The 27411-nt window shown below is 38.6% G+C and overlaps 1 protein-coding gene and 1 non-coding gene across 2 annotated transcripts in view; one reads left to right on the top strand and one right to left on the bottom strand.

Moving 5' to 3' along the window:
* The window catches only part of LOC107707287 (rho guanine nucleotide exchange factor 11-like), a 29667-nt gene extending 3813 nt beyond the window's left edge, over positions 1 to 25854 (bottom strand). Inside the window, 33 exon segments of the mRNA XM_016511274.1 lie at positions 162 to 457; positions 961 to 1209; positions 2573 to 2728; positions 3625 to 3659; positions 3747 to 3824; positions 3905 to 3986; positions 4087 to 4257; positions 4812 to 4887; positions 4970 to 5148; positions 6129 to 6246; positions 6325 to 6450; positions 7296 to 7372; positions 7674 to 7857; positions 8191 to 8322; positions 8421 to 8550; positions 8648 to 8671; positions 10217 to 10339; positions 10471 to 10567; positions 10648 to 10690; positions 10779 to 10877; positions 12695 to 12799; positions 14413 to 14478; positions 14560 to 14649; positions 16507 to 16544; positions 16646 to 16694; positions 17782 to 17889; positions 17967 to 18038; positions 19684 to 19874; positions 19951 to 20008; positions 20094 to 20143; positions 20614 to 20718; positions 20798 to 20889; positions 24560 to 25854. Of these exon segments, the coding sequence (XP_016366760.1) occupies positions 162 to 457; positions 961 to 1209; positions 2573 to 2728; positions 3625 to 3659; positions 3747 to 3824; positions 3905 to 3986; positions 4087 to 4257; positions 4812 to 4887; positions 4970 to 5148; positions 6129 to 6246; positions 6325 to 6450; positions 7296 to 7372; positions 7674 to 7857; positions 8191 to 8322; positions 8421 to 8550; positions 8648 to 8671; positions 10217 to 10339; positions 10471 to 10567; positions 10648 to 10690; positions 10779 to 10877; positions 12695 to 12799; positions 14413 to 14478; positions 14560 to 14649; positions 16507 to 16544; positions 16646 to 16694; positions 17782 to 17889; positions 17967 to 18038; positions 19684 to 19874; positions 19951 to 20008; positions 20094 to 20143; positions 20614 to 20718; positions 20798 to 20889; positions 24560 to 24594 (3534 nt within the window). The 5' untranslated portion in view covers positions 24595 to 25854.
* A 1240-nt stretch (positions 25855 to 27094) lies between these two features.
* trnae-cuc (transfer RNA glutamic acid (anticodon CUC)) lies at positions 27095 to 27166 on the top strand. Its single transcript has one exon. It is a non-coding gene; the product is annotated as a tRNA-Glu (tRNA).
* The last annotated feature ends 245 nt before the right edge of the window (positions 27167 to 27411 follow it).

Here is a 27411-nt window from a genome sequence, read left to right as displayed (position 1 = left end):
GATGTGTGTGTGTGTGTGTGTGTGAGGTGTGTGTGTGTGTGTGTGTGAGTGTGTGTGTGTGTGTGTGAGTGAGTGTGAGATGTGTGTGCGAGTGGTGTGTGTGTGTGTGTGTGTGTGTGTGAGTGTGAGATGTGTGTGCGAGTGGTGTGTGTGTGTTTTACCCGCAGGTGCTGCAGTTTCCTCATCAGCTCCTCCATGGTGCTGAAGATCTCGTCCACGTTTTTGATCACATGTCGCTGGACGCTTGGCTGTGATTGGCCGAGTCTTTCCCTGTGACTCAGGGTCTCAGTCAGTGATTGGTCTGTTGGAGAGAGGCAGGGCGTCTCCTGTTCCTCTTCCTCACTGATGAAGGACATGTCTGGAGTCTGCTGGATGTTGTGAGACGCGTCGGAGTCTTTGAGCTCGTCTGTGCTAGTCTCATATCCTCAATTTGAAGCTGTTCCACATTTTGGCAGTGCTGTGTGTGCGTGTGTGTGTGTGTGTGAAAGACAGCGAGTGTGTGTGTGTGTGTGTGAAAGACAGCGAGAGAGTGTGTGTGTGTGTGTGTGTGAAAGACAGCGAGTGTGTGTGTGTGTGTGAAAGACAGCGAGAGTGTGTGTGTGAAAGACAGCGAGAGAGTGTGTGTGTGTGTGTGTGAGTGAAAGACAGAGAGAGAGAGAGAGAGAGAGAGAGAGAGAGTGTGTGTGTGTGTGTGTGTGTGTGTTTTGTGGAGAAGTAGCAGAGAGAGAGAGAAGAGAGAAGCGTGTTAAATCACATAAGCTTGATCACAGTGAGCTCTGAGCACATGCAGAGAGACAGACAGAGACAGAGGAGAGAAGAGACAAACGCTTCAATTCTCTGAAAACAGAGAGGGAAATCAAGAACATTTCCGTTAATCAAAATAAAGCAGAAATAAATGTAAACTGAACACTGGATGATAAATGTGATTATAATCACTGTGTTATATGATCATCATATAACATGGTGGCGAGCTTTTACCTTTCCTCACCACCTGAACGGGCGACTGCAGCGCCTCCACAGGCGGAGCTTCTACAGACTCCTCCCCCCACTGGCTGGGCCTCTCACTGGGGGCGGGATCAGAGAACTCCGCCCCCGCTCCGTCTGTCAAAGGACTCCTTTCATTGGCAGTCTCATTTGTGGGCGTGTCATCTGAATCCTGACTCCACCCATCCTCCAGGTCTCTGAAGATCAGCTGCCGGAGGGTTTCCACTGAGAAAACAAGACAAAAATGTTAACTTTTAGAATCACTTAGTAGCAAACAAGATATTCAAGAGCAGAACTGTGTTGTATGTTTTGTTTTATAAGTTATATGTGCAAAACAGCTGGTACTGACTTTTGGATGGACAGAAAATCTCTTCACAAAACTATTTTAGCTGCTGACTTCAAGTGTTTTCAGAGTTATTCTAGTATTATTTATTTATATACTAATTTATTAATATTTAGAATTACATTGTATTTTTAGTTTAGGTTTTAGTCATTTTTATTCGCTATAATTAGCCCTTTTTTAAATAATATTTAGCTTTGGCATTTTTTTCAGTTCTAGTCATTTTAGTACTTCAAATTTTTTTAAAGTTTGTCCATTTAATATGTATATTTATTACTTTAAGCTTTATTTCAGTTAACAAAAATATATATTAATAATAGTTTTTTGTTGTTTTGTTAACATTTATTATTTTAGTTTATTTGGCTTCATAACGGGTGTTTGGTTCCAGCTTTCTTGGCGAGAAACAAGCTGAAACAGCATAAAAGAGCAATTTAGAAACCTATATAAGGCTTCCTTCAGACAAAAGCTTGCTTTAGATGAAAACATTTGATTCAGGGTTCAATCTTCATTTCAGATTGACATACCAGGGTTTCGAATTCAAGACTTTTTAAGACCATTTTTAAGACCTGCACAAATAAAATTAATACCATATGAGCGGGGTAGAGCAATGTCTATAGTAACATATTAAACTGTAAAGCGTGATTTACAGTTCAGATACAGGTTTTCAAAAAAAAACTAAAAAAGTTTTATAAAATGATAAACTTCACATTTCAGCCTTTAAACCATTTATAAGAAAATGGATCAAAGTATCAATTATTATATTAACTTAAACAATTATTATATTCATTAAAAAAAAACACTGATTTTCGATTTGGTCTGAAAAAAAACAGCAGACGGGCTTAATGAAAATGCAAATGCATTCTCTCCCAGCAGGTGGCGCGTTTGGAGCAGCAGAAATATAGTGAATACAGCGGTTTCCCTGACTTTGAAATGTGCAGCGCTCATGAAGCTTATTTATTCAGCTTTCAGATTATGCATAAATCTCAATTTTGAAAAATTGACACTTCAGACTGGTTTTGTGGTCCAGGGTCACATTTAATGAAGTCACACATTAAGCCGTATAAATTCTCGTCTTCCCGTCCCCAAATTTAAGACCTCCTGAAATCATAATTAAGACTTTCTTGTACCATTTAAGAGTTTTTATTACCTTAAATTTGACAACTAAATGTACGACTTTTCAAGGACCTGCGGAAACCCTGCATAAAACAAAACAAAGCAACAAACTAGCAAGCGAACACAATGGCTCACCGTCCTGAAGAGCAGCTTCGGCGACAGCAGCTTTGGTTCGGAGTGACCCGACTCTATCCTGATGACGGCGTGCGTCCGATCCGTCTGTCAGTGTGAGAGCACTTTCATCATCACTGGCAGAGTCCCGCTCCAGACACACGGACGACTCCGACGCATCTGACAGACACGGGGGAAATTATGTCATGCTCGTCTTATGCATATCTTACTTCTGCAATGTGACATTTCTGAGTCGAACAGTACAGGAAACGTCTGAGCTTAGTTGTGCAAATTAATGCATTTTGATGAAATATTACAGAAACCTTCAGATTAATGTGCACTGCTGAAATGCGCACAGTAAGAATGGGAACAATTACAAGAAAACCACAATGTCTAAAATCTTCAGACAAGTCTTTCAAATGAATAATAACATTACTGTGTAAAATAACTGTTCATTTCAGCAGTTTTGCACACGTTTCATTTGCTGTTTTTATTAAATGTGTATAAATGCATTATGTACTACTGTTTGAAAGTGTTTATAAAAGCTCACCAAGGCTGCAAAAATACAGTAAAATTGTGAAATATTTTTACAATTTAAAATAACTGTTTTTTTTTGTGAATCTCTGTTAAAATGTAATTTATTTCTGTGATCAAAGCTGAATTTTCAGCATCATTGCTCCAGCCTTCAGTGTCACATGATCTTCAGAAATCATTCTAATATGCTGATCTGCTGCTCCAGAAACATTTCTGATTATTATCAATGCTGAAAACACACTGACTCTCATTTTCTGTGGAAACGGTGATGCATTTTATTTTCCAACATTCTTTAATGAATAGAACGTTCAAAAGAGCTTCATTTATTTGAAACGTGCAATGTTCTAAATGTCACTTTTGATCCATTTAATGCATCCTTGATGGAAAACAGTCAAAACAAAAAAATCATATCGACAGCAAACATTTGAACGGTAGTATATATGCTGTCTGGGGGCAAAAACAAAAGTGTTGCGTTTATAATTTTGTTCAGTTTATTTGTAATTCCCCCCTCATATGTCGACCACTTCACACACGGCTCTTACCTAACGGATTGGCAGATGAACGCGCATCTGAGGACCTGAAACAGAGCAGACGTAAGTTGATCAGAAACTAGTCATGATATGGCTGTAGTTTTCAGTGTTTGTGTGCTGATGGTGTGACGTACGGCACTGGCGATCCTTGTTTGCTCGATCCCGCTCCTTGAGTCGCTGCAGCGATAGTCTTTTCCAGCAGATCTTTCCAACTGTGAGGAAACATAAAAGAATAAAGAAAGCTCCCTGATCATTCACACAAGCAGCCAATGAGGACCGAGTGGAGACTCACGTGTTCTTCTCCGACGACGTCCCGGCCACCAGCTCATAGATCTGACTCTCTGACGTGCTGATCACGTACAGCGCTTTATTGTCTGCAAGACGGAAACGAGTTTGTTACATATTTTAAAGCAACTCTGAATCTTCTCCATCCGTTTTATTTAAAGTACGCTCAGTGAACGTTTCCACTCTCACCGGTCGCAACCAAGCGGACGAGGGCGGAGTCGAGGCGAAGGATGGGGCAGAAGGGGATCTTGAGGTCTGGAGCAGCGCCCAGCGAGCGAGACGGACAGCGCAGCAGGAGCCGCTCGTCTGCAGCCCTCTGAAGAAGCACCAGCAGATCCGAGAGCAGCAGCGCCTGCACCTCTGAGACATTCACACACCACGCAGCGCTTAGAAAACCATTACACGCTTCCAGCTCATCTATGTGCTATTATAGTTAACTAAAACCATAAAAAACATTCCTTAACGACAATAAATAAACGTTAACTGAAATAAAATATAATAAAAAAACTACTTAAACTTATTTTATTTCAGGTATTTCCCAAGGCAACATTTAGTTTAACTTGACGTACTAAAATAATTAAATCTAAAACAGAGATTTTATCAATACAAATTAATTATACTAATTATTATATAGTTATAAAAAATTAATAGATATGTATTGTTGGCTATTGCTACAAATATACCCCAGCGACTTAAGACTGCTTTTGTGCTCCAGGGTCACATATATTTTTATATATAAACTGTACATCTAAAAGTCAACATAGGAAACTGCCTTTACAAAAATGTGCATTACCGCATTTTACTGTAGCAAAAACTCCTATATTAATAATGCATTTTAGCAGACACTATGGTAACTATGGTGATTTTGAGTTAATTGCATTTTGATTCTGTCCATGTGCGTCACACGTCTTTACCGATGGCTTTGTCTTTGCTGACTTTCCACGTGAGCGGCCCCTCATGGATCATCCTCTTAGTGGTGAGATCCAGATTCTGAGAGAGAACCGACAGCATGAAGAGCGGTGTTACTGTCAGTGATGAGGGAGCGTCGTGAAGGACCGTGAACGGCTCGTACCTTGAACTGTGCTGCGACGGGATTGGCCAGCCGCCCCAGAGGCGTCAGGTCCAGCCTGCGCTGGTATTGGCCGAGCCGATGCCGGTGCTCCGTCTCCCTGACGACCTCATTAACAGCCTGCAGTATCCCACGGCAACGGGCCTGTGCTCTCTGAAGCAGCTGCAGGTCCGGAGACGCCGCTTATAATATTGAGAAAGATTATTACAATTTAAAATGTTTTCTATTTGAATATCTGTTAAACTGTAATTTATTTCTGTGATCAAAGCTGAATTTTCAGCATCATTACTCCAGTCTTCAGTGTCACATGATCTTCAGAAATCATTCTAATATGCTGATTTATTGCTCGAGAAACACTTCTGATTATTAGAAAACAGATGTGCTTCCAATATCTTTGTGGAAACTGCGATGTCTCTTGTTTTGCAGGATTCACAGATGAATAGAAAGTTCAAAAGAACAGCATTTATTTGAAACAGTAACATTATAAATGTACGGGCTTGGCCAGCCGCTCCAGAGGCGTCAGGTCCAGCCTGCGCTGGTATTGGCCGAGCCGATGCCGGTGCTCCGTCTCCCTGACGACCTCATTAACAGCCTGCAGTATCCCACGGCAACGGGCCTGTGCTCTCTGAAGCAGCTGCAGGTCCGGAGACGCCGCTTATAATATTGAGAAAGATTATTACAATTTAAAATGTTTTCTATTTGAATATCTGTTAAACTGTAATTTATTTCTGTGATGTGCAGCTGTATTTTCAGCATCATTACTCCAGTCTTCAGTGTCACATGATCTTCAGAAATCATTCTAATATGCTGATTTGCTGCTCGAGAAACACTTCTGATTATTAGAAAACAGATGTGCTTCATATATATATATATATATATATATATATGATATATATATAGATATAGGAGACAGTACATTTGTATCGTATTTATTATTTTATTTTTATTTATTATTAAAATGTTAATTTAAAAAAACACCAATAATATATAGCAGTAACAATATTTTAACCATTAATAATTGAATAAATGCATTTATATTTCATGTTCCAAACTACAGGCATCAAATGATGCTTTCTAAGATCTCTCGTTTTAGCCTGATCGTAAGCCAGCGCTGCGTGTTTCATCACATCCTACTGATCCTAATGTGTGTGTGTTCACTCACTCTCTGTGTGTTTGATGACGTTGTCCAGCAGCAGAGGGTATTTAGTCAAGCGCTGCATCTCAGCCACCAGCAGATCCTTCAGCTGTAACCTGCGGCAGTGAGGACTGGCCTCGCACTCCTGACAGACAGCACACAACATCAACACACAGCCGTATCATCCGTGGATGACCTGGGAAAGCACTGGTGCACGCCTTACCTGTATGAGGTGAGCGAAGCGAGGGTCTTTGCGCCGTTTGCTCTTGATGAGCTCCAGCGCTTGACTCTGCTGACTGCACAGATGAGACACCTGCTCCTCGAACTGATCTCCAGCCTCTCCCTCCAACTACAACACACACATACTGCATGACTCGTACGCTTCGTGAGCAAAAGCATTGCTTTTAAAGGAGCGGTTCACCCAAAAATGAACATTTGCTGACAGTTTCCTCTCCCTCAAGCCATCCAAGATGTAGACGAGTTTGTTAGATTTGGAGAAACGTGTCAGTGCATCACTTGCTCAGCAGTGGATGCTCTGCAGTGAATGGGTGCCGTCAGAATGAGAGTCCAAACAGCTGATAAAAACATCACAATAATCCACAAGTAACCCACAGCACTCCAGTCCATCAGTTAATGTCTTGAGAAGAGAAAAGCTGCATGTTTATGAGAAACAAATCCACCATTAAGGTGTTTTTAACGTTTAAGGCTAATATAATAGTCCATAAGCCATAATAACGCTTCCTCCAGTGAAAAAGTTAATCATCTGTTGTCCTCTCACATCAAAATCCACCAACATATTTGTTTAGAGCTGCTTTGGCTTGTAAACGGGTGCTTGATCTGTGCAGATTTCTCTCCCGATTCAGGAGAAATTAAACTATATTATGGATTATGGAAGCAGAAGTTTGAGGTTAAAAATGTTTCATCTTTTGTCTTCTCCAGATGTTAACTGATGGACTGGAGTGCTGTGGATTACTTGTGGATTATTGTGATGTTTTATCAGCTGTTTGGACTCTCATTCTGACGGCACCCATTCACTGCAGAGGATCAAGTGATGCAATGCTACATTTCTCCAAATCTGATGAAGAAACAAACATCTTGGATGGCCTGAGAGAGAGTATATTTCCAGCAAATGTTCATTTTTTGATGAACTATTCCTTTAACTTAACTAAGACAAAAGAGGAGCGAGACACTCACTCTGGCCAGCATGATGTCTCCGATGCCCTGAACGACCGGCGATTCCCTGCGTTTCTTCATGGCCTCACATAAGCTCGCTGGGATAGAAAAACAACATTAGGCCTTAAGTATTACACGTATGCATTCAGCAGAGCAACTTATAATACTGCATTCAAAGTTCATTTTCTGATTTATAGCAAACTGGTTTGTAACACAAGCTTTCAAGTCAAGTCTTATTATCATTTCCATCCTGCATGCATATATATATATATATATATCTCTTACAAGACATAATATACAGCATTCAACACAAACATGAACAATGACAAATGTAAGTGTGATAACAACAGTGAAAACAATCGTAACTGCACAGTATAGCAATGTATAACAAGCACTGACCGTGTAGTTCGTAGACGAGGCGCAGGTTCAGGAAGATGCAGGACAGCTCTTCTGGACTGAGGACGCTCTGCATCTTCTGATAAAACACCTGATCCAGAACCCGCAGCGTCCGCAGGTGAGACGCCTCCGTGGTGAACAGCTCTGCAGACCACCAGCAGAGCATCAGACGCCACACAAACCTCGTCTGAGGCTCACATTAAAGTACTGAACTACACATATAATCCAGAGGCTCTTAAAGCTGTATTTACTAAAATATTATGGGTAAAAGTAGGGCTGGGCGATTTTTCAGAATTCATCGATTAATTCGAATTTAAAGGCACAATATGTAAGATTATTTTATTAAAATATCCAAAAACCACTAGAACAGTGTTGTATATTTTGCTGACTTGTGTACTTACATTATCCCAAATGTTTCGAAGAATGTTTCAATCCAGAGAAATAAGCAATTTTAACTAGTGACTCAGACCGTGTCCATAGTGTCATTGTGTCACCTGCTAATGACTGTGTGTGTGTGAGAGAGAGAGTGTGTGTGTGTGTGTGTGTGTGCGTGTTTACTGGACTGGGACGTGCTTCTGGGTTTTCCGATGTACTTCAGGATGGGATTTCGTTTCTTGTCGTCTCCGTCCTTCTCTCGTCTGGCGCTGCTCAGCTGCGTATGAACATTTGAAGCACATTATGAGGATCCAGTAAGAACTAGAGCTAGTGTAAATACAGTACATCTTTCAGTACATTACATCATACATTTACCTTTTTAGCTTTAGGAAAGAACGGAAGCCACTTTTCCTTCTCGGACATCAAGCCGGGAAACACTTTGGAGTCTCTGAGTTTAATGCCCGAGTGTCTGAGATACAGATGAACTGCAGACGCTAGCGGAGAACTGACAGCAGAACAACTGTCAATATTGTCATTTAATATACTGATTTCATGCTTCTTAGCACATAAATCACTGCTAGCCACAGGATTGAAGCTCATACCTTCTGTCCTCCTCGTGTTTTGAGCTGTAAGGAAAGAAAGCTGGTGTTAGCTTGACTGGATTTACACAAACACACACCTGAAGTGGGACACAAACCTCGGGTTTTAAGCTCACAGCGGTCTGGCGTGATCTGCGAGGGTCCTGTGTGTACAGCGGTCATGTGACCGGTCTGCGGGTCATGTGAGCAGCTCTGTGTCGAGGCGTGTCACAGACGCGGGACCTTTGTAACTCACGCAAGCTCGCGGGTTTATTCCCATGTCACCTGACCGGTCGCCGTGGAAACGCTTTATAATCTGTGCTGCTGGTTTTATAGCATATCTCTCCCATTGACTTTAGAGCATATTAACCAGAGACGCAAACTCATCAGGGGTTAAAAATGTGTCCCTTTGCTCTTTTCTTTCCCAGGCATGAAATGTTTTAAAATATAATTTGAAATATTTAAAATATTTAAAATGAGCTGATTTTAGCACGAGGATCAAGGGGGAAAAAGAGTTGTGTTTTATAGAGTTGTGTTTTATTTTTATTTTCTTTTAACAAAATCTCTTTCTGCTTCAATTGTCTCAGGCCACATTCACACAATTGTTTTTATGAAACCCATTCAAAATTATTAAACAATAATAATAAAATTAATATTAGTATATGAAAGTAACAGTAGTAGTGTAGTCATTAAATTATAAAAATTAAAACAATAAACAACTGTATTGCTATCGTAATGCTATTGCACGTTTGTACTATGAAATAATCATAACTATAATTATAATTATGTTTATTAAATTATAAAAAATAGACCAATAACCTTATGTATTACTATTGTAATAATACTATTATACTGTAATATTTTATTGCACAAATTATATTAATAATAATAACAATAAATACTCATTTTTAGTACAACAGTATCATTACAATAGTAACACATTTATTTATTATTAAGTTATATAATGTAGCCCAATAAAAACGCATTACTATAATGCATTATATATATATACACACACAAACACACACACACACACATACATATATATATATATATATATGTACACATATATATATACACACACACACACACACACACACATATATATATATATATATATATTTTTTTTTTTTAATAATAATAATAATAATTACAATTACTATTATTATTGTACTACTATAGCATAGTTGTACTATAAAATTTGATCACTTAATAATAATAATTATAAAATAAAGAAAATAATACCACATTATAATACCATTAAAGAAATGTATCAATTAAACTTATTATTCAAGTTATAAAAATTAAACCAATAAATAAATGTATTACTATAGTAATAGTACTATTGATATTAGTATATAATAATAATAACTGATTCATAAGAATAATAATACAGCACAACAGAAATATTACAATGCTATTATTGATGATTCCAAAAGAAAAGTTATCAGAAGCAGATTTTTCATGAAATATCATGAAGACAACAACCTTTATCTTCAGAATCACGTGCACTGATGCATTAGCGAAGCAAACCGAGTCAGTGTTGAGCTCAAGCCATGTTAAAGTCATGTTCAAGAGTAACTGAACACTCACAGGACGTCCCAGAGCGCCAGCACCTGTTTGTCCACCACCTGCCGCTCTTTCACCGGGTCTCCGTCTAACTGCTGCAGGTCGCTCTCTCCGAACAGAGAGCCCAGACCCATCGTCTGTTTGCTCCTGCCGTGCATCACAGAAAACATCCCATCAAGCACAAAACACAACCTTTCGTAACCACAAGAAAGGGCTCCAGCGGCAGTATTAGATAAAACTGCTCCAGTATACATATTAAAGTAAAGCTGGAGGCGCACCTGTAGTCTTGAAGCTGCTCTTGAATATCTGGAAGCACCTGCTGCTGGAGCTCAGACAGCGGCCCTCGGATGTCCTCCTGCGCGTGCAGACGACTCTCTACACGAGAACAAACCAAACGCACGGTTAACCACAGCCCCGTCACGCTGCCAGCAGGTGTCGTGCTCAAGAGATCTCACCTATATCTGTCAGAAACTCCTCCCGGACTTTAATCTTCACAGGCTGAAAAGAATCACAAATGGACAGTCACACAGAAAGCTCGCTGAGAAAAGCAGCGCTGGTGGTTTGTGGGTGTAGATCAGACACTCACGGCATCGTGGTCCAGGAAGTGCGAGCAGATCTGAGGGGCGAGCGAACGGGCGTCTTTAGGGCTCGAGCCCAGATACGCCTCCACAGACAGATAAAACAACTGCATCGACACAAGAGTTACATTAGTGCTCATGCAGCCACTGATGCTCACCGAGTTGGCATTTAATATTTCATATTAGGGGTGTAACGGTACACAAATATGACGGTTCGGTACAGCAGGGGGAAAAAAATTGCTTTTTTTTTTATATTTACCCTTGCCATTTTTGAAAAAAGTTGCCCGCCACCGATTTTGATGATTTTTACAAAAATTTGATGGCCTCTAGTATATTTTGCTGTATGAATATTTGAATCAGAGCCTCTACTTTAAAAAAAAAAAAATCTGTTTTATTCTAGCTTAAAGCATTCTTTTTTTATCAACACTTGAATATAGGTAGGTTTCATAAAAAATGCATAATTTTGAGGTGAGAAAATCACATTTTTATCAAAAACTACATCTGGGTAATATTCAGTACTATTATCAAAGCATAAATCCAGTAAATCGCTTCCATCAACACCTCCAAAGCTTGCACAGACATATAACATTTTCATATACCAGTTTTCATTTATATGCTTCTATTGCTGATGATTTTTCATATGCATCTGTTTACATAAGAGATCGCTCGTTTCTCCGTCCTGTTCACGTGTGTTTTTGTTCGGGAGGTTTTGTACTCGTTCAGAAGATGTGTAATAGCGCCCCCTAGTGTATAACAGTGAAAACACGAAAAGCCGTAAAAACTCGTCTTTGGCGGGGAAGCGTTTTCATGTAAAAGACGAGATAACTCAACAATGGCCAGAGTTAAACTGGTGTACTGAACAAATTGCTCTCTTTAAATAAATGTAATTATAATTAAACTTTTCTTAGGGATAAAAATCTGCCTCGGCTTACAGTGAGCCCTTTTACACTACTACAACGTTACAATTAACACCAGAGACCAAACTTAAATTTAATTACCATTTATCTTTAAATATAATAATCAACACTCGACTTAAAATAATTAAGACATCACTAACAGGTAAAGCAAAATATAATGATTATAAAATCTAATATTTGGCGAAATGCTCTTCTCTAGACTTCATGAAATGAAATGCTACGTGACGTTTTGTTTACAAGCTGTTTTTATTGCCGTCTTTCCGCGGATGAAACACTGATTGAGCGATTACAGGAGGCAGGAGATGCTCATTCATGTTTATTTTGTGTTATAACTAGTAGTAAAGAGGAAGGGATGATCGCGAACTGAGGCGTTTAGAGCTGTCGCCACATCAAAGAGCACCAAAACCGCATTTATTGTTTGAATTTCCTGAAAAAAAATGGACATCATTTGAAAGATGAGACTTTCTTTCTTATCAAAAGTAACAATTTATAAAACGGAGAGTTCCGGTCCTTGATTCTGATTGGTTGAGCCAAGTTCAAAGCTGTTGTAAATTACTCTACAAACATAGACCTTTGTTTACGTTTGTGTGTTGCTTGGCAACCACTTTGTTGCAACCACAACCGTTTCTGAGGAACTACATTGTTTGGCTGAAGAATAATGTTTTTATTAATATCATTACACTTTATTTGCCGTTTTATTTTGTGAAACCGTACTACGTATATTGAATAACCGGTTTATAAAAGCAATAACCCCCGTGAAGCCGTGGTTTACAGTGAATTTATAACAGCTTCGCGTCGTGCCTAACAACGCCCCTTAGCTGTTATAAATTCACTGTAAATCACGGCTTCTTGGGGTTTATTGCTTTAAAATAAAACTGGAATTTTCCAGTGAAGTTCCGCTCGTGCAGTGGTTAAAACAACGCTGTATTTGTTCGGTACACATGCGCACCGAACCGAAAATACATGTACCGTTACACCCCTATATCATAGGAGAAAGCAGGGCTGACCAGCGGGTTTGGATCCAGTAGTTGACTGAACACGTATCTCATGAAGACCGTCATGTGAGCCGGACGACTCTTCAGCAGCTCGATGTCCTGAAACGGCCCGTCCATCTGTCATGAACAGCGAGAGAGAGCTACAGACGTCAAGACATCCTCTCATCTACTCCACTGTCACTGGCTCCATGTGGAATAATATTAGGAGTGCGCACAAACAGTCGAATATTCGATCTGTAATTATCATTCGAAAATTAAAACACTATTCGAATTTTACTACGTGTTGCTTTGCTGGCCGTAAATGCAAGGAATCCATTAAAAATCCTGAGCACACAAACTAAAAGCCAGTTATAACTAAATGCACTGGGTGGCGCTGTGGAGCGCGTTAACATTGTTGTCTATGATGCCTAATCATAAGCTTGTTCAGAAATGGTGACAAACACTTGATTATTAAAAAATAACGTCTTTCTCGTTAAACGTCATTTAAATAAACAAATATTCGAATATTCGTTTTTTATGAGCCCAAATATTTGAATACAATATTTTTGAAAAATGCCCATCCCTAAACAATATACTAACATACTGCACATCACGTGACTTACAAGTCCAGTGTAAGAAAAGCAGTTTTATTTTAGTATAATTTCTATACTATTACAATATTGAGGACTAGCTTTTATTTTTATGTCTTCATTTTCATTTTAGTATTTTTGTCATTTTTGCTTTTGTCATTTTTATTAGTTCTAGGAAATTTTAAATATTCCTATTTAGCTTTATTTGATTTCATTTCATTAATTCTGAACTTATTTTAATGTAGCTAGTTGCTAAAGCATCATTTCCCATTCTCATTTTAAAAAATTGCATGTATATATTTAATATATACATAAAATATTTCCAATTCTATTATTTACATTTTATTTTTGTTTTATTTTAATTTTTAGTTTTAATTAACAACAACAGTGAACAAAAGAAGCCTAGGCAATATCAACCATAATGTTTTTAACACTGACAATCTGCCAAAAGAGTTTTACTTTTTTTATATAACTAGCTTTGAGCTCTATATGCTAGCGTACTCCCGAAAGTCGACCAAATCAACTTTAACACATGGATTACAGCATACTAGCATACTACTGTGTCTGTGATATAAAGATATGGCAGAAATAGTAAGAGTAGCATGCTATTCCAAATTCAGCCCAGATATACTTTAATACATGCATTTAAGATGCATATGAAAATGAAATTAAAAACTCTGATGACTACGCTCTGCATAATTGTGCATATCCAAATCTCTGTCCAATAAAATAATAGCAAGAAATCTAAAGGGTATTGGTTATGAAGAGACGATCTCTACAGGTAAATGTCACTCAACTGCACTCGCCAAGATATTTAACACATTTTTACTCAAAAATGAAATAAAATTTAAAATATTTATTTCAGAGAAAACAACTGGATGACACTAAAATATATCAGTTATTAAAATATAAATGTATTATTTAATTTATATATTATACAAATATTTTAATAATTTAACAACACATTTGCATGCTTTTGATGGTGGATAGGGGTCAAATGACATGCAGGTAAACTGTATTTTTATTTGAATGTTTCTATTTTAAATCCATTATTTAAATTTTCACATTTAATTAATTACTAGCTTTTCATCAGCTTTGGGAGACTCTGCTATATCCGGCGAGAAATGCGATAAGCGAGGCATTTAATGAAAACTCTCTCACCTCATTGATCGAATACCCATCATCCTCCTCTTCTTCCTCTGGTCCAATGATCTGCGTCTTCCCTCCCTGAAGGGACACAAGACACTCAGACTGCAGGCTGAACACAGAGCACTGCCGAGCGCTACGGGGATCCAGCGATCGTCTTACCGAGTCCGAGGGGTGCGTGTCGGATCCCTGCCGGCGGAGCAGAGGGTTCCTGGGGAAGGTGGACGGGGAGGAGAAGGGACTCTCACACGCCTGAACACAGACACACAGGAGACCGTTGGACAGAGTCTCACAGTCACTTCTATTCACACTCCTAGGAATCTGATGGGAATCGTTTCTTAAAGCTGTAAGGAGAACTAGGGATGCACCGGAATAAATACTTGGCCGAAACCGAACAAATTGAAACACTGGGTCGAAGGCCGAACACGGTTTTTCGAGGTTTTCCCCCATGTATTTTGCCAATTTTTTTTCACAATTGTGACCCTGGACCACAAAACCAGTCTTAAGTCTCAATTTTTCAAAATTGAGATGTATACATCATCTGAAACCTGAATAAATAAGCTTTCCATTGATGTATAGTTTGTTAGGAGAGGATAATATTTGGCTGAGATACAACTATTTGAAAATCTGGAATCTGAGGGTGCAAAAAAATCTAAATATTGAGAAAATCATCTTTAAAGTTGTCCAAATGAAGTTCTTAGCAATGCATATTACTAATCAAAAATTAAGTTTTAATATATTTACAGTAGGAAATTTACAAAATATCTTCATGGAACATGATCTTTACTTAACATCCTAATGATTTTTGGCATAAAAGAAAAATCTATAATTTTGACCCATACAATGTATTTTTGGCTATTGCTACAAATATGCGACTTAAGACTGGTTTTGTGCTCCAGAGTCACAATTGAATAAATTAAATAGCAAAATGTGCATTTTACTGTTTTGTCGTGCTTTTCAAAGAAAAAATAAATAAATTACAAAACAATTTAAAAATAGTTAAGATTCCAGCAGACATTATACCAACAAAGCACAATTTAACTTAAAATTAACAAGTTAGTAAAATAATAAGTGTTGGCCGTCAGACCCCCTTCTTTTACTGTACAAATAAAAGCAGCCTTGCGGAGCAGAAGAGACTTCTTTTAAAGGGGTCATATGATGCGATTTCATTTTTTCCTTTCTCTTTAGAAGTGTTACAAGCTCTTGGTGCATAAAGAAGATCTGTAAAGTTGCAAAGACTAAAGTCTAAAATCACTGGATAGCTGGCTAATCAGAGCACACCTCGCTTTTCAGACCGATTAGTTTTGTAAAAATCGACGCGTTTCAAAAAGGCGGGGCATAGAGGAGAAACAATAATGTACAGTATGTGGAAAATAATGTGTTTTTTTTACTTTAAACCGCATAAACACATTTCATTACACCAAATACACAAAATAATGTTCTTTTTAGCAGCATCATATGACCCCTTTAAAACATTAGATAATTTTACAGATCCCGATTTGAACACTATGTGTGAACGTTATAATAAATGTATTAACAGAGCTGTTGTAATTATTATTATCATTATTATTGTCTTTTTATTTTATTTTTACAGAACAACAGTCAAATTACAACAATACTAACATTTATGAATGCTGGAGTTCTTAACTTTTATTTTGGCGGAAATGCGCAGGAAGACCCAAGCGCTTCTTTTTGTTGACAACAGCAGATTTATAAACGTGTCTCATTACGAATACGTCGCACGTATCGCATTGTAAAAATTCATAAAAATGTGATGCGTAACACTGTTTCAGCGCAGATTTTCCTCACGCTTTGGCCTTTGAACGCTGGTTAACAAGCAGATAGCGCTGTCAGAATACATGCAATTCATGCGAGTATTAGAAAACACAACGTTCTGCAGTTGATTTACTAATTGTCTAAGGCAGTACTAAACAGTCAATGATTTTCGTGTCTTTCTCGGACAGTTTTAAAAGCTTCCACACTGCTGGCATGTGTGCTGCATTATAAAGAGTGCGCGCCTCTCACTCGACGCTGGTTGCTATTTGATCCCTATTTTTGCTATTTCCGGCCGAATGATTTCGTTGCATCCCTAAAGCGAATGTAACTCACCTCGACGTCTCCTTCGCTGGAGTCCATCGATAACCGACCTGCTCAAAGAGGGAAATCACACCAACATTACAGCACGAACGCTGATGAATCAAAGATCGTATTAGCTCTTCAACACATGATTTAATGAACGTATAGCGACCTTCTCCAGCTGTGAGATAGCTAGCGACTGCTTCTGATCGAGTGCCATCCTGAAACAGAGAAGCGGTTTAAAATGACCGTGTGCAGAGCTTGGAAACAACTAATCGACTATTCAACTAAGAATACCTGATCTGGCTGGTTTATGAACCCTGACGTGCTTCACACCGCACATTTACATCAGAAAGCTCAGAAAGGAAACAAATGCAACTATCTGTGCCTTTAAAACCAGTCCATATAACACAACAGTAGTCTGTTGTTGGTCCTTTTATTTAATTACTTTACTTTTTATTTAATTACGCCACTTTTTCAGCCCCGAATCATTCCAATTAATACGTGCAAATTCACTGGAGGAACCATTACTCTGGATTATGGAATCATAATTTGGTCAAAAGCAATGAACTTAAAATGTCTTGATGGATTTGTTGGCTTCACAAGACATTAACTGATGGACTGGAGTGCTGTGGATTACTTGTGGATTATTGTGATGTTGTTATCAGCTGTTTGGACTCTCATTCTGATGGCACCCATTCACTGCAGAGCATCAAGTGATGCAATGCTACATTTCTCCATCTCAGATGGTGTTAAGGCTTGTTCACACCGGGACGAATATCGCGCGCGATTATCGCCGACGTTTAACGCCTCGTGACTAAACAAAGGGCACCAATGTGAGCGTGCACACCGACGCGCAATACCCAAGGCGTAAAAGCGTAATTTTGTAAAAAAAAAAACGTTTTTTGGTTTTTTGGTTTGACGCGCCGCGTTAAAAACTGGCCGACCAATGAGATTGGCGCTTTTGTTCACGTGCCTGGAGCTGCTGACGTTACAGTAAAACATGACTAGGTGGCGCTCAAGCACAAAACGGTCTTGCCGAGCACACATTGAGACGAAGAGGAAGTAAGATGAATGTAGAGTTGCTGGTCTTCGGGGTATTTCTGTTTTTCATGAAGCACCATCTAATGTCAGGGAGTGAATTTGCACGTTCACTCGGCTCATCGCATGCGAAAATCGCTTGGGTATGAACACAAAAGACGCGTCGAAAAACGTCGGCGATAAGTGCTCGCGATAATCGTCCCGGTGTGTACGAGACTTAAGGGTGAGTGAGTTTTCAGCAAAGAATATATTAAGCACAACTCGTACCACATCCTGCCGGATCTTCACTCGGACTTGATTGGCTCTTCGTTTGGCACTTTCTATCCGCTCCTCTAATGAAGGCGAGGGGTTTCGAGACTGTTCCTCCAGAAGGTTCTGCACAGAGAGAGCATCATTAACGACGGGTCCGAACACGACTCAACACATACATGAGAGAAGCACTGATCTGATACCTGCAGCTCTGCCTCCTCCTGCTCCAGCATCTTTCGCAGGATTTCTGTGGCGTGTTTCTGCACCTCAGGGTCCTGCGAATGATGGAGAGAAATGGCGTTTTATTTATTTTTTCAAAAATTCAGTTTTATATTTCCCAAATTCAATGTTTTCCGTTTGATTTTTCTTTTTTTCTTTCTGGAATTCGTTTTAATGTTTTAAAGGGGGAATCTAAAGCTATTTCATGCATTCTGACTAGGGATGTAACGATTCACTCAACTCACGATTCGATTCACGGTTTTGATTTCACGATTCGATTCGATTCACGATTTAATTTTTTACTAAATGAGATTTAAGACAAATTATAAATGAAATGTGAGGCAGTTTTTATTCTAAATTAGATTGTATAATTTCGACATTTGAAGCAAAAACAGAATGGTTTGACTTCAGTTTTGTGAAACTATGCATAAAAATATCTGCATGAAACCGAAACAGCAGACGAGCTGAACGAGACGCAGTTTCACTCTCTGCCAGCAGGCGGCGCTTGTTTGAATCGTCACATATTTGAATCGATTTTCAACCGGCTCGCGGTTAATCGTTACATCCCTAATTCTGACTTATTTACACTGTTAAAGAGTACTCCTCTATAGGTACTCAAGATTAACATGAGATTGGCAGAAACTGTGTGTGTTATGTCCCCTTTATTTCAATTTCATAATAATTAATTGAATTCATAAAACTTTAACAATTTAATCACTTATTAAAATTGGATCAATAGTAGTGCCCTATGAAATGTGTTGTTTTTATTGTTATTTTTGTATTTTTTTCCCCTCAAAAATTCTGTGTTGCTTGTTCTATTTATTTATTTTGGATTCCATTTTAATTAATTAACTTTTTAATAAATGAACGTCCAATTGATTAAATTCATAAAACTTAATCATAAAAATATTTTAATTTAAATAACTAAATTCATACAACATTAACAATCTAACCACTTATTAACATTTTAACGATAAGAATACCCTATATTCTTTTTTTTTTTTTCCCTCAAAGTTTTTTTTTTCACTATTGTGGGGTTTTATCATTTTTTGGATTCCATATTAAGAGTTTAATTAAATTCAATTTTAATAATTAAGGATTTAATTTTTCAGTTTATTTTTTTAAACTTTAACAATTTAACCATATATAAAAATTGTATCAATAATAGTGTAACAGCGTGTTAATAATGAAAGGTGTTATTCATTTCTGAAATTCTGTGATGTCAGTTTTATTTTTTCTGGATTCTGCGTGTTAATAAAAACTTCAAATCAAATAAAATTGTAACAATCCTTTAATTTGTTGTTACAAAACAGAGGTTTAACATTTAAATTAAAACACTGACAAAAACTGTGTGGTACTTCCTCAAAAATAATGTATTATTATTATTATAATTATTATTACTTTGAGCACGTTCTGCTGTACAATAGTAATATATTTTCTGTCATAATTTCTTCAAGTTAATCCGAACTTTTATTTTGGCGGGTTGTAGAAGATCTTTAAGTTTGTGTGCGCATATCTCAAATGAAATGACTCTCAGAGCAGCTCAGGAGATGAAGTAGTAGACGAAACCATGCCATTCATTCACACAGAGACACGCAGACTTTTTGCGCTTTAATACTCACTGGCAATAGTCCATACAGCCGATTGAGGGCCCTACAACTCTATGTTATAGTCAATAAAAGTTTTAAAAACATGGCGCACCTGTAATGGTTTGGGTCCTGTAATTCTCTGAGTCGGAGTGCTGCTTCCTGTGGGTGGAGTTGGTGGAGGAGGCGGGGCTTCACCAGGTGCTGTCCTGTGATTGGGCAAGAGGTCAGAGGGGAGGGGCTGAAGCGGGACGGACACGACTGAAGGAGGCGGTCCCTGAAGAGTCAACGCCACATACGTCCCGGCTGTCAGAGAAGAACAAACGTCAGTAAAGACACTCCTCACAACTACACAAACTAAACATACAACTGCCAGACTCACATTTGATCATCTTCACCACTTCCTGATGAGACATGGACGAAACCAATGAACCATTGACCTGAAAGGCAAACAGAGATGACAAATATAAGATTAGTTATTAATTCAATTACAATCACTTTTGTTTCAAGCGTGATTGAGAATACCTTAATGATTCGGTCTCCTTCCTGAACTCCAGCCTTGACCGCCGCTCCACCTGTGAGGACAGAGAAAGCAGGTTTGATTCTGATAGCCGTTTATCCTTTACAGGTACACTGCCCTTCAAAAGCTGGGGTTTGTAGCTCACCAAGGCTGCATTTATTTAATCAAAAATACAGTAAAAACTGTGAAATGTTTTTACAATATACAATAACTGCATTCTACGTGAATACACTTTAACAAGTAATTTATTCCTGAGATGCAAAGCTGAATTTTCAGCATCATTACTGCAGTCTTCAGAGTCACATGATCTTCAGAAATCATTCCAATATGCTGCTGCTCAAGAAACATTTCTGATCATTATCTCAGTTAGAAACAGTTAAATATGTTTTTGTGGGAACCATGATACATTTTAAGAATTTTCTGATGCATAAAGTAAAAACAGCAATCTTTTGTGACATTATAAATGTCTTTCCTGCCACCTTTGATCGATTTAATGCATCCTTGCTGAATAAAAGTATTAATTACCTGGCCGAACATTCTGCACTAGTTTGATTCTCTCGCCACAGACGGTGAAGCCAAACCCCAGATTGTCTCTTTGCACAACCACACATCTTTGGACTAAACCCGTCCCTATGAAACAAACAGAGGACCTTTTAATAACATCAAGTCATGTGATCATGGTCATTTGCATATGAGAGCTCTGCTTGACCTGCGTTGTCTGAGGGGAGATCAGACAGCGTCTCCCTCTGCTGGCCAGGAGAAGACCTGCGCTCCGAGTCTCCCAACGTCAAACTGCTCAACCTAAGACGGACAAAAACAATGAGATATTAAAATCAATGCCACAAGAAATGGATAACTAGGAGACCAGGGAGCAGGAGAAAAGGACAGAGAACCAGAAAAAAGCAAGGGAGTAAGACGTAGGGAAGGATGCATGCAACATACTTGATGCACGATGCAAAATAAAACTGAAAGTTGGTGAATTTAACCAGATTGAACAAAAAGTAAAAGGACTTGATATATTCCTGAGTTTCACATCAGCGCCGGCATTAGCCGATAGTGGTTGACCAATATTGTGTTTTCAACACGGAGCTCAAATATTGATATCTACAGCTACACAAGTAATGCATTTTACACATATTACTTAAGCTGCTATTACACAACATGTACTATAACTGAAAAAAGAAAAGAAAAAAACATGCACTACCTACAGACTTCAGCCTGGCCTGCCGCTAATTATAATAACACAAAAATAAAACCAGAAAACTCACCAAGCAGCAAAAGGACTAAAAGGGAGCATGAAAGAGAGAAGGAAGGCATTACAGTGAGACAGATGGAAGAAAAAGAGCGAGAAATGCACAGAAAGAGCAAATACTCAACATGAGACGGACTGTAAAACTGACTGAGAAAGTGAAAGACGTGCGAGTGAGTTTACAACTCGAGTAACTCCTCCTAAATAACAAGCACATAGTGGAAGAGGCTTGTGTGATTGACAGGTCAAAAACACGTCTGAGCGCACGACTCGACACTGTTAAACACTCAACCGCATGACAATTAGCACCGGAAACCTGTGGTTAGTGACTGGCAGATGTCATGTGTTGGGTTTGACTTTGATTCATCATACCTGGGCAGGTGTGTTTGTTTCTTAATGGCTGCCCTGCAGTCACATGACACAAACAGGATGTGGATGCACAGGAAAAACAAGTCAATGGGAAAGAGAAACAAAGATCTTGAGACAGAACAAGACACGTAAAGACAGAAACACACACAGACAACGTGGACAGAGTCACGAATTTATGAAGTGAAACTTCTGATGGATGATCTTCTCCAGAGCGACTCATCAGTTAAACACAAACACACAGCTGTAACAGAAACTGATGCACCGAGAGGGTAAAAATAGCAACAAGGAAACTAAGGCACACCGGACGAATGGAAAAACCTGTATTGTTAGGCAGAGGATACGAGACACTGATCTGAGGAAGCAGTAACCGTCTAAACTTAATGTTATCCTTACAAGCGCACAAAAGCCGGTGTATTCACTGTAAACAATGATTTTGCCTGTGTGCCCTCTTCTATCAGCTAAAATCTACAGTAAAATCTGGGAAATAACTGTGATAATCACATTTCTACTCAAAAATCAGGTCTACCGATAAATCTGGTAAGTTTTTACTTAGCCAGTCATACTTAAACTAACGTTCTCAACAGTGGTCGACCGATTATCGCCGCCGATATTAAGCTTTTTTTATGGTTATCGGTATCGGTCATTTTCAAAACCGATTTGCCGATAAAATAATTTAAAAGCATTTAAAGAAAGTTTTTGTCAGAGCCCTTGTTACTCTTAATTTTGACATTAATTTTCATTTTTACTGCAGACATATCGGTTATCAGTAGGGCTGCACAATTAATCGAATTTCTAATCGCGATTACAATTATGGATGCCACAATTACGTAATCGTTCAAAGCGGCAAATAATCGTTCAAAGTCCACTTATGTTATTCTGCACGCTTAAGATATGTTTTTTTTTCTTTCTACATGTTATCCTTTTTTTTATCATTTAAAGAAGAAACCAATCCGATGTATAGTTGGCATTTGAGGCTTAATACTATAGAAAAGCACTAACGTTTTTTCAGTTAAAGTGTTTTCAGCTTGTTTATTTTCATATAAAAATACGGCATGCAGTTGCATCAAACAATGGTATAAACATCATTCAATGTAAAATGTGATCATCGTAATTAATAATCGCAATTACAATTTCAAGGGAATAATCGACAATTATGATTTTTGTCATAATCGTGCAGCCCTAGTTATCAGTCTACTTGATCTGTAATAATCGGCATTGGCCCTGAAAAACACATTTCAGTCGATATCGTTTGTTCTGTCGCCACATTCAACAAATTCAGAATGTTTTTATTTACTTTTTTATTTGTGTTTTAATCTCTTTAAAAATTCTGAATGGATCCGTATATAGTCAGGTTAAGGCGACTGGTATTGTGGTCTGTTGGCACCCCCGTGTGGCCCTGTTTGGTATTGCAGCTTGACTTGTTATTTAAACATGTATAAAAATTATATAAACAAATGTAACATTTTTTCCTCAGCTTTTTACAAATTACGTAAATTTAAAAAACTGTTGAATTTATCTCGAAAAAAGCTTGCAGAAAATATAGTTTTGTGAGAATCATCCTCAAACTTAATCGTAAACTTGGTAAAATTATCTTTATTTAAAATGTTTCAAGTCTTAATATTTGTCCCTTTGTTATACTGGGATAAATCATACTGGGATGCATGCTAAAATTGTTGAATGTGGCACCGGCGTACCAAGAAAATGTATTTCCACCAGCCACCACTAGGGTTGCAAAGGGGTGGAAAATTTCCAGAAACTTTCCAAAAATTACTGGAATATTCCCCAAAAAAATCCTGGAAAGTTTCCAAAATTTCTGGAATATTTCTGAAATTTTCCACCTTTTTGCAACCCTAGCCGCCACTGATGTAACCTTTTATTTTACACGAGGGCCGTCATGTTGAGGTCACGTGATCAGCTGAATACTACACACTCACCACAGCCCCACTTTCACTCGCCGAACAAATTAATCGTGTGGCTGACGGCAAATAAAGCATGGTCACTTAAAACAGTTGCTTTTAAGCGATGCTGCATTGTGGCATAGGCTATTGCCCGGTATCACAGAAAATAATTTAGAAGGATCTCTCGTGCTTTTAAAAAGGAATAAAAATTTAAATTGTAACACTCCTTTAAGAGAGATGAGGATAATGGTCAACCGATACGAGTTTTTAAAATTTCGCTGCATTGAGGACGGCCGATATAATGCAGATTCATACGTAATACTGAATGACATCAAATGGAAATGTGCACAAAATTGATTAACGCTTATATAACAGAATATTTACTCAAGCTTATAAGTTATTTACTATCCATTCACAAGATTTCAAGAACTGACACACTTGCTAACGCCGCTCGACCAATCAGATTCGAGGACCTAATTGTTTAAAATAGTACATACTAGCTCAGTTTATGAATGGAATATAATGCATTGACCCATAAGTCACTAAAAACATCACGGAGCACGTTAAGATACTAACAGTATGTACGTCTGTAAGACTGGAAAGCATCTGCTGTGTAGAAACATCTGATAGACGTCTGTTAGATGTTTGTGATTTAGAATGTTTGTAAAAACTGACATCTTATAGACGTCTGTCAGATGTTTGTACACTGCAGATGCTTTCCAGACGAAGCGATCTTTAACAGACGTCTTGCAGACGTACGTGTGCTATCTGGGTTTAAGATGTCAGTTTTACATAAACATCTTAAATGCATCTTCTAAACGTCTATTTGACATCTGATAGGAAACGTGGAATCCTATGGATGTAATGCAGACGTCAAATAGACGTCTCCGTGATGTGCGTGTGCTCTCAGGGAATCGGTATCGGTCTAAAGGTCATTTTAAGAAAGCAACTTCACCTATCCAGCGTGGAGGTCGGGTGTCGGACACTCATGGCTGTGAGGTTTGTCCGATTACTAGTGTAGTGGTTTTTCTGTCAGTCTGAGATCATGTCATTAGTGTAGGGTTAGTCGTGTTTCCTCTTCCCACTCCTTGAGGTGAGTTTTGTCCTTTCGCCGCTTCAGGGGTCAAAGTTCCTTTCGGGGAAACACAGTGATCCTCCTCACCAGCATCGTCCCATTGAAAAAGCAAACTCCCAAAGTCCACATAAACCCAGTGGAACTCACTACTTAGTGTTTGGCAGCTTCAGAACAGCCAGACTCTCTCTCAGGGGAACATGCAGGATCAATACGCCACATTTCTGTTTGATCTCTGGAGATCTTCCCACTTCAGGATCGCTTTAAAAACATGAACAGACCGCGGGGAAGGCAACACAAGCAGTCCGAATGAGAGGAATCGGCTTTGCTGCCGTGCCCTGTGGCTTCACTGCAGTGTATTAGGGGTCGAGGTGACTCACAGTCAGTTGGTGCTAGTGTTTTTAGCAAGGTTATTCTGGACTTTGGAGCTACTGATTTCAATGCAATGCAAGAGGAGCTTTTCAAACGCAAAGGCTGGGGAATATGACGCGAGCAGCCGCTTTACACACAGTGGTGGGACGCAAATAAAGTGCATGCACTGATGAATAAGCAGCAAGGTTCCCAGTGTTGACAGTCAGATTACTGCAGCAGCTCGCACGCGCGCTCCGCTGAACACCCCCCGCAAACCCACAGAATCCCGTGCTTTTAGCGAAAAAATCCGCCGGTCGAGCTCCGCTGCTTCCAGTGAACGCGAGGCCCGCACGGCGTGCATCCCCGCCGCCGCGTACTGACGGGCGCCGCACACACAACGCGACTCCGACGGCCGCGGCCGTTCACCTTCACACACGCGCGCGGTAGAACGCTGGCGAGCAGCGCGATCCGCACGCGATCTTCTGCACGCGTGGCGCGACACACCCGCCTCGGAACGCTCTCGTTTCGCGGCGCAATTACTGGCCGGGTTTCGGCGACTCGCACACGCTCGTTTGGCGGCCAGCGACATTCATTTGATCCGCAGCCACTTGGATCCCTGCCGCTCGCGTCTTTCGCGTCCGTCTCTCGCTGTATGCACGTTTAGCGTCGAGTTCCTTTCAGTGCTTCCCAAAGATGTGTGCTCTGTTTGTCTTTATTGGTGGTGTAATCCCAACGCGCGAGCGTTCGCCATTCCGGAATAACACCATCATCCCTGGGTTTATGTTTGGCTGGGAAGGCAAACAGACTCGCGCTCGTCCTCTAGCGGCTGGATTGTGGTGCTGCAGGTCAAACTGGAGAAGGGTTTTAGTACATGATCAGTGACTGATTACATGTAATCTGGATTACGTCCGATTCCAAAAATTAAGAACATTTTAAAATATCCGGAATCAGGCTGCCCTGATAGCACACGTACATCACATTTATTTTAATTAACATTTTTTATGATTTAATTAATTATTCGTTTTTCATTAAACTCACGAACCCCCTGCAGTTCCTTTACAAACCACAGTTTGGGAAACATTGACGTAATGTTTAATGCACTTCACGTTGTTAATAACAACAAATGGAATATCTTTTCCTTTCCTTTGCATTTTTATATCAATATGGCGCAAGATTATACTATTTAAATCAATGTCATAAGCAAGTTAGGTCAGAAGTAATCTAAAAGTAATCAAAAAGTCATGGCAATGCTTATTTCAAAAGTAGCATTATGTTATCATACAATTATTTATTTTACTTGGAAAGTATCATATTCATGTGTAAAAAAAAATGGATGAGAGCCATATTTTAAAACATTTTAAACAAACTAAATTAAACAGTATGGATCTGCTTTCAATCATTATTATTTTCAGTTATTATAGTTAATTATAACTAAAACCAAAACTCTAAAAAAGTTTCTTACAAAATAAAATAAATCTTAACTGATAGAAAATAAAATATAAAAAATATATTATTTTATTTCAGTTAGTTTCCAAGGCAATACTTCTAATTTTAATTTAGTTCGAACAACAACTAATAACAATAATGACAAACACGTGACAAAATTACCAACTAAAAATTAACATGAAAGCAGAAAAAAAATCTAATTAAAAATAGGGACAAAAAAAACTATATTAGTAGGCTCCGTGATAGTGAAAGAACACAACTCGTAAATTCAAATTTTACCTATTTTATTTCACTGTATTGTATTTTTTTTTTCATGTTCCTTTTTGGTAGCACGTCTTGCGAGATATATATTTGTACTAATTTTGTACATGGTTTAATAAAAATTTTTTTAAAAAATGACTTTTTGCATTTCTTTTTTTCATTAAAACAGTGATGTAGCCTATACTTTGGCTCTGTGCTTGTAATTATCACAATAACAAAATAATGACAAGTCAAATCAATGTTTTCTATTCCACACTAATGTAACCATTCAGCAAAAACAGAGACTACAAAGATGTTGCAGTTCTACCTAGTGCACAGGACTATTATTATTAAGGCTATTTCAATCTGGGTCAACACCGCTCCCTGGTGGTCTAGTGGTTAGGATTCGGCGCTCTCACCGCCGCGGCCCGGGTTCGATTCCCGGTCAGGGAACAGTTGTTTTTTTACCATATCTTATATCATTAGATTGTCTAACTGCACTTTTTATCCCCTCATTCTCATTATATGCCAGTGCACAGTCCTATTATTTAAGTTGTTTTGCTCCATACCCTTAATATAATTACTTAAGATAATATGCAGCGGTCAACCTCAGTCTCGCGTAGTCTGGTCGTGTTTATCACATAGAGAGAACTGAGAATGCTACAGTTAGCCAGTTAGTGAATTCCACTCAAAAAAAA

This window comes from Sinocyclocheilus rhinocerous, unplaced genomic scaffold (assembly GCF_001515625.1).
Source record: "Sinocyclocheilus rhinocerous isolate Xijiao unplaced genomic scaffold, SAMN03320098_v1.1 scaffold114, whole genome shotgun sequence".
NCBI classification, from domain to species: Eukaryota; Metazoa; Chordata; class Actinopteri; order Cypriniformes; family Cyprinidae; genus Sinocyclocheilus; species Sinocyclocheilus rhinocerous.
This window is presented reverse-complemented; position numbering and strand designations above follow the sequence as displayed.